Source organism: Carlito syrichta, unplaced genomic scaffold (genome assembly GCF_000164805.1).
Source record: "Carlito syrichta isolate Samal-C Ts95f unplaced genomic scaffold, Tarsius_syrichta-2.0.1 Scaffold305658, whole genome shotgun sequence".
Classification (NCBI taxonomy): domain Eukaryota; kingdom Metazoa; phylum Chordata; class Mammalia; order Primates; family Tarsiidae; genus Carlito; species Carlito syrichta.
In genome coordinates, this window is record NW_007249754.1 from 881549 (window position 1) to 889306 (window position 7758).

The 7758-nt window shown below is 40.5% G+C and overlaps 1 protein-coding gene across 2 annotated transcripts in view; it reads left to right on the plus strand.

The window, feature by feature from the left end:
• SLC25A30 (solute carrier family 25 member 30) overlaps positions 1–7543 on the plus strand; it is a 15048-nt gene extending 7505 nt beyond the window's left edge. The window contains exons 5-10 of one of the 2 annotated variants that reach the window (XM_021714488.1): positions 1182–1312; positions 1919–1974; positions 2670–2796; positions 3882–4020; positions 5551–5631; positions 6571–7543. In XM_021714488.1, coding sequence (XP_021570163.1) covers positions 1182–1312; positions 1919–1974; positions 2670–2796; positions 3882–4020; positions 5551–5631; positions 6571–6612 — 576 coding nt within the window. In that variant the 3' untranslated portion in view covers positions 6613–7543. The remainder of the gene's footprint in view (positions 1–1181; positions 1313–1918; positions 1975–2669; positions 2797–3881; positions 4021–5550; positions 5632–6570) is intronic. The other variant, XM_008062136.1, reaches the window with a different exon arrangement.
• The last annotated feature ends 215 nt before the right edge of the window (positions 7544–7758 follow it).

Consider the following 7758-nt stretch of genomic DNA (forward strand, 5'->3'; position numbering starts at 1 on the left):
CTATTTTTTTTTTTCCATCTTTGTGACCATTTAGCTCCCACATATGAGGGAGAGCATGTGGTGTTTGGTTTTCTGTTTCTAAGACAGTTTACTTAGGATGATGATCTCTATCTAGCTCCATCCATGTTGCTGCAAAGGACATGATTTCATTCTTTTTTATGGCTGCTTCTCCCCCTTTCTTTAACTAATATTCAGTGCTTCTGTCTTGTACCAGTTGGTTTACTACCTGCTTAGGGTCCAAAATTGAGTAAGACAGGAATCTGCCTACCCTCAGAGAGCCTTCAGTCTAATTAGGGGATTCTGACGGGCATCAAAATCATCTGTAGTGTGCAACACAAGGCACTTTTGCCATAAGCTGACCCTATGTTGGAGTAAGAGAGTTAGAGAAAAATATTCATACTCCTATTTCTGAAACACATCTCGGGACTTATGGGAAGGCAGTTGCTGTATTCTGGTTTATTTTTCCATGTTAGTGTAGCAATAATAGTTCCTTTAGAAGTTAGCAGTAATATATTTGCTCCCTAAACAAAAGTAAGTTACCAAGTTTTTAGTAAGAAATTGTTTTTCATTCTTAAAAATGCAAAGAGCTACGTCAAACGTTCTATTTATATTTATATTGGAATCTTGATCGTGTGGATTCCACTAGTAAGTTCAAGTGTAACAGTGTAATGGGTGTCATGTGGCCCTTGCATGGCCAGCTCTCCTGCATACCTTTTGGTTCCTGGTTGGAAATAGTAGTGGCCTGGAGCAGCTAATTTAAGAACTATGCTTGTCTATGGTTAGTGATGCCAAGTACACTAGATAACTCATTAATTATATAAAACTTTGGAATTGCCCTCATTTTCTCTCCTTCCTACATAGTAACCCACAGGGACATATGCTATTTTCTGTCCTTCTAGAAATAGGTATATATTTTAAAAATTAATTTCTTTTTTGATACTTGATGGACTGCCATATGTAGGCCTCTGGACTCTACCAGGTGCTTTTTGGAGATTCCAGAGTTCTTAAGAACCAATCCTTATTCACTTTTAGTTTTCTGAGGCCTTTGTAAAGGAGCAACATAGTCATATTACGGTTTTTTTCTATTAATGCTTATTAAGCAATAGACAGTGATTTTCAGATCATTGGTGGGGGGAATGTGCTAATTGCCTTCCCGTGTTGGTCTTTAAAATACTCACTAGATACGGATGCAAGCACAAAGCAACGCCCTTCAAGGAGGAATGATAGGCAACTTCATTAACATTTACCAGCAAGAGGGGACAAGAGGACTGTGGAAGGTAAGCTGGGAGAATGAATACACCCCACTTACTTTTCTTTTTTCCTTTTTTGAATTTAATTTTTCCATTTCCATCACTTAAATTTAATCTAAGTGGCATAATGGAGTAGGGTAAGAAGAGTGATACCTTCTGCCTATGAAAATACTTTTTTTCTTAACTTCCCTATCCATAAAATGGCAATATGCAGACTATGTCATCGTTTTAAAGTATTTTTTTTTTTTTAAGTATTTTTTGACTAATTTATGTATAAGAAGTTCTGGTCAGATGTAGTAGCTCATGCCTATAATCCTGATACTTTAGGAGACTGAAGTGGAAAAATTGTTTGAGTCCAGGAGTTTGAGACCACCCTGGGCAACATGTGGAGACCTCCTCTCTACAAAGAAAAAAAATATAAAAAAATCAAAAAATTAGCCTGCATGGTAGTGCATACCTGTAGTCCCAGCTACTCAGGAGTCTGAGAGGGAAGGATCATCTGGGTCCAGGAAGCTGAGGCTGCAGTGAGCTGTGATCGTGCCACTCCACTCCAGTCTGGGGCACAGAGTGAGCTCCTGACTCAAATAAATAAATGAATGAATGAAGTTCTGTGAAGGTGGAGCATTTTTTTTGGGTATAATAGTTTAAAAAAATTCTTGCTGGGCATGATGGCTCATACCTGTAATCTCAGCACTTTGGGAGGAGGAAGCTAGAGGATTGCCTGAGCCCACAGGTTTGAGACCAGCCCAGCAACTTGGTAAGACCTCGTCTCTACAATAAATCAAAAAATTAACTGGACGTGGTGGCACATGCCTGTAGTTCTGGTTACTTGGAAGGCTGAGGCAGAAGGATCATCTGAGCCCAGAAGGTGGAGGCTGTGGTGGCCATGAGCGTGCCACTGCACTCTAGCCTGGGTGACAGAGTGAGACTCTGACTCCAAAAGAAATAAATAAATGAACGGATAAATAAATAGTTAAAAATAAAAAATTCTTATGGAAAAGATTTCTTGGTTATAATTCCAAGGGATATTTTGATCTTTATGATTTCATGGCTCTTAAATCTGCATTAGTAGGCAAGTGCGGGCGTGGAGTAATGTTTCCTAGTATTTTAGTCATTTACCAGTTCATAGAATAGACCCTAAAGATGATCCAGTGTGATCCCTCAGTGTGTACCAGGAAACCAGAGTTCCCGAGAGGTGACTTGTCCCGGCCAAGGTCTGGCCCAAGGTCATACAATTAGTGCCAGCATCGGAATTAGCCTTGAGAGCTTTTGGGTTCTCACCCTGTGGTCTCCTCCACTCGTCACTCTACATTTCTGTCAACAGCCGGGTCATAGTTTGGGAAGTAGAACCTCTGCATATTTGCGAGGCTTATCCTGTGGAGGGATGTTGGAATCACTTTTGTATGAATATTTTTACCCAGGGTGTGTCCCTTACTGCTCAGAGGGCTGCTATTGTTGTTGGTGTGGAGTTGCCGGTCTATGACATCACCAAGAAGCATCTCATTCTCTCGGGCCTGATGGGAGACACTGTATACACCCACTTCCTGTATGTTTATGTATTTTTTTAAAAAAAGATTAATGTTTTAAGCATGCATGAGTTGAGGGTGGAAATTTGGTACAAATTTATAGAAATTTTAAAGAAAGTGTATCCTAAAAATATTATATTCTCATATTTGAAAAATTACAATACAAAAGAGAAGCGGGATGAAGAGAAATTCTTTATTCCTCTGCATAGGTAGCTGTTGTTAACGGTTCGCCATGTACTATCCAGGCATTTTCTGTGTATGCAAATATGTCTGCAAAAGTATATTGCATGTACCTTATTATACAAATATGGTTATGCTTTGCATTCTCTTATTTGCTTTTTAAAAATCTCACACTATATTCCAAATAGCTGTCACTACTTACAGCCCTCATGTATTTTTAGTAGCTGCATATTACCACATTGAATGGATAGTTCAGAGTTTATTTAATCCATTGCTGGGCGATGTGGAGACTGTGATTGTCACGATAGAGGGAGCACTACTGGCATCTAGTGGGTAGAGGCTTGGGTTGCAGCTAAACCTCTCAGTACACAGGACGGACCTCCCCCCAAAAGGATGGTCTGCCCAAAATTCTCTTAGTACTGAGACTGACCTCAACCTCAGTTGCTCTGGGTTACTTGATATCAAGTGTGGTCTGTGGTAGTCTTGTGAGACAAAAGTACAGAGGAACCTAAGATTGCTGGGGGGGCATTATATTAAGGAGAGCTTTTTATTTGATCTTTAGGAACAGAAAGGCACTTCTTATGATCTAATTCCCACGCGTAATCTCAATTACAGCAAAAATGCTGCCAATAGCTAGGGTTGCACTGATGCCTACTTTAGGTCAATAGATAAAATCGAGCATCCCTGGAGGTATTCTTAGCTGTGACTTATAAGCCAGTATAATCCATGCTAATGTTTAATAACTTTGTCTAGCTGTCTAGATGTGAATCTTATTCTTGATATGTTTCATGTTGTTACATATTACCTTAACATGGTTTCTGAGAGGAGGCTGTTTCCTGCCTTTGAGGGTGGTGATTATACCTCGGTGGTGGTTAACTTGGTTTTTTTTTTTTTTTTTTTTTTTTGCCGATGGTATCTTTATTAGCTCAAGCTTCACCTGTGGTCTAGCAGGGGCCCTGGCCTCAAACCCTGTTGATGTTGTGAGAACACGTATGATGAATCAGAGAGTTCTTCGAGATGGCAGATGCTCTGGCTACACAGGTACTCTGGATTGCTTGTTACAGGTGAGAATACGTGTCTGTCTGTGCAGGATTGTGAATTATGTATCTTTTGACCTAAGAAGTAACTAAATTCCGAGAACTATTAAAACTAAGATGGACTGAGTGCAGTGGCTCATGCCTGTGATTCCAGCAATTTGGGAGGCCAAGGCAGGAGGACTGCTTGAGGCCCAGAGTTCAAGACCAGCACGGACAACCCTTGTCTCTACAAATTGTTTTTTTAATTAGCTGGGCATACTGTGTTCCAGCTAGTTAGGAAGCTGAGGCAGGAAGGTTGCTGGAGCCCAGAAGTTCAAGGCTGCAGTAAGCTATGATCGTGCCACTGTCCTCCAGCCTGGGCGACAGATCAAGACCCTATTTCAGAAACCCCTCCCCTCCCAAAACTAAGATGAATTTAAAAGCCCTGAGATGTATATATGGTACATAATTTTTGTCACACTGGGGCTAACTTTTATAAATACGATGTCAAATGAATATTTAGAAATGAAAGTTCATTTTTTTATACCTCTACTCTGCTGTGAGGGGTAAGAAAGTAATATCTTCTGTGATCATAATAGAACTGTATTTCCTTTCAAAATATACCTCCTTCCTGTTGAGTCAAACTGGAATGAACATCTGTCATTCAGACATCTCTCTTAAAGGAACCCATCAATTTTACTGTAATTCTCAGCTTAAATAATTAGATCTACTGTTCACGAGTAGATGAGAGTTTTCAACTGTCTCACCAACTAGATTCCCAGAAGCCAAAGATTAGGGCCTAGTATGTGGTTCCTGTTCTCTGACATGATGCTAATTCATTTACACTTCAGGTATTGCCCTAATGAAGCAAAAACACTTGTCATATTTATCCACCAAAAACTTAGGAAATAGTGGTACTCTCAAAGATGCTGCTTCTTTATTTCGGACCCATTCAGGAGCCCGAATGGCATGGAAGCAAAAGACCCTAATTGGAATTAAAAATCTAATCTCTGGCTGGATATTGTGGCTCATGCCTGTCATTCCAGCACTTTGGGAAGCCAAGGCTTGAGTATTGCTTTGAGCCCAGGAGTTCAAGACCAGTCTGGGCAACACAGCAAGACTTGGTGGTCTCTACAAAAAGTAAAAAAATTAGTTGGGTGTGGTGGCACACACCTGCTGTCCTAGCTAGCTGCTTGGGTGACTGAGGCAGGAGGATCACTTGTGCCCAAGAGGTTGAGGCTATGGTGAGCAGTCATCGTGCTACTGCACTCCAGACTGGACAACAGAGTGAAACCCCGACTTAAAAAAAAAAAATTTCTTCTTAATTCCACTACTGTTCATGTGCTCTGTGTGGGGTTTGTTCAACCCTTTGTTTGGGGCTGTTTGTCATGGAGCCTTAGTCTTCCACCCCTGCAGAAGCCTTTAAAGACCAGAGCGAGACAGAGGACAAGGATTTCTCAAGTAGTCCTTCCAAACAGTTTATTTTTAAGAAAATAGATCAGTCTGGCCACGACTTGTAAATGCATTTGACATAATTAGAATGTTGGAAGTTAACTCTGTTTTTTTTCCTTTTAACAGACATGGAAGAATGAAGGGTTTTTTGCTCTGTATAAAGGATTTTGGCCAAATTGGTTGAGACTTGGTCCTTGGAATATCATTGTATCCTTTTCTGCTGCGATAGATTTGAAAAAAGATGCAGCTAGAAAATACTGTTTGTATAGACTATCATGTTTTGAATCATTATTTAGAAGTAGGTTCTTATTCTTTTTCCTCTGATTTGAAGAAATAACTACTGTTTCTTTCATAGGAAATTAAAGTCTCTGTGCTAGATGCTATGAATTTTAATGATGATGTGATTGAAAGGTAATGAGACCAATAAAAATTTGTAGTCAGACTCTGTTCTAGAAGCTGAGGGTATTTACGATATCCGAGTGAGACAAGGATTGACTTTATGGCTCTAGCCACCCTTGGGAAGTACGCGGTGGGCAGCAATGTTCTAGAATGCTTGTTTTGGAGAGCGCCTGAAGAGAAACAGGAATTAGCCCCGGGATCATGGGACAGACCTTTACGGTTCCTGTGTGCCAAGGTAGGAAGCAGGAAGGGCGAGGCTGTACACAAGACATGAAGGGCAGAATTGTGAAGTAGGAATATTGGTTTTCGTCGTCTTCTGGTTGCTCTTTATCTGCTCTTCCCTTCTGAGGAAGGCTGCCTAGTAGAAGCCCTTGAGGAAAGCTTCTCAGGGCTTATGAACTCCCTTTCTGTCTCTTTCTCTCTCTCATACACACACAAGTTACTGTTCTGGAAAGTCTTCCCAACCCAGCAAAGCTGCAGGCTAATCAATGTGGATGGATGTCATCTCAGAAGAGGCTGATGCCAGGGGATTTTACATCTCAGCAGTGATCTTTCCCTTCCAAGCTGACCTTGGGAAGGTTTATGGGAAGATATTTTGAGATGATTAAGGTGGAGCCTTCATATGTAATCGTGTCCATGGCATGGGCTCATCTGTATGTTTGTTAGTCGGTGTGCATTTGTAAGTCTGTTTTAGGTATTGGAGCGGTGAAGATGACGTTGTCTGTCAACCTTAACCCATAACTTCAGTTCTTTGTGACATATGAGCAGTTGAAGAAATTGGATTTGTGACAAGTTAAGGCTGCATGAGGCATCCTCTGAAAATGCTAACTTCCGAAACAGCAAAGCTTCCTGTGTTTCTTCTTCTCACTGCTTGGCTCTTCACAGATTCTGGGGTGTGAGCACCAGATGAAGGCAGGGTTGCTGAGAGTGCTGCGTGTTGCTGTTGGACGCTCTTCATCAAATGCTTAATGGCATCAACTGTTACATATGAACACTAGTCTCTACCACTGAAGTGCCCGTCAACATCATAGAAATGTCCGAAATGCATGTTTCTTGCTGAAGAAAATCAGGAAATGTGTGTTGTTTTCTTCGGGGAGAGTAGTCCTGATGCAGCTCGGCTCGTGGCTGAGAATATCAGACTGCTCTAAAGAAGCTCATTGGAACTGTGGGATGGAGCCTCCAGAGGAGGGGATTCTTGTTCTAGAACTTCTGAGAACTTTGGCTTCTTGTCAGCTGAAGTAATTTCACACGTGGAGACCTGGACTTTCCAACTCCAGATGTAAACAGTGCAGGAAATAGATCCTTGGAATATTGCCCTGCTTTGTCATTTCCTATTTTGGCAGGATCTTTCACTTATACTAAGTGATTTTAAGCCTTTGAAGACTTGATCTTTGTGAGAAATTGTTACAACGTAATAATCTCAGTTCATGGTAGTGTTATATGTTGGCTTTGAAGGTTGCAAGTTCTGTATCTGTGGGAAGTCTTCAGGCAGTTTGGGTTCTTTCTTAGGTAATGTTAGTAATTAGCTCTGATTTTTAGTGAGGTATTATTTTGTAATCTGTAAAATGGAAATGATAACATCTCTTGATGTGGAGGGTCAAATGAAGAAAAAATAGTAGCTGCTGCCAGTTGACTTGAAAGGTAAGTATGTTTACATCATGTTGTCTTACAGCTGTGAAAAGCCTATGTATGTAGAAGAGAGTTGTGTTATCATGGTAATCATGAGTGAAGTCCTTTGTTAAAGGTCTTATTGAAGAAAGAACACTGTATGAGTTAAGGTTTTTAATGTTTTCCCTAGCAAAATGTTGCCACTGAGTTGAAGAGTTGATTTTTTTCAGATTTCCAGTTTTTACTTTAGTTCATGTCATATCTGTTAAAAAATATTTCCTGTCTTGAACTTCCTAGTTAGTTTGGATGGAAAATACCTGCTTGAAG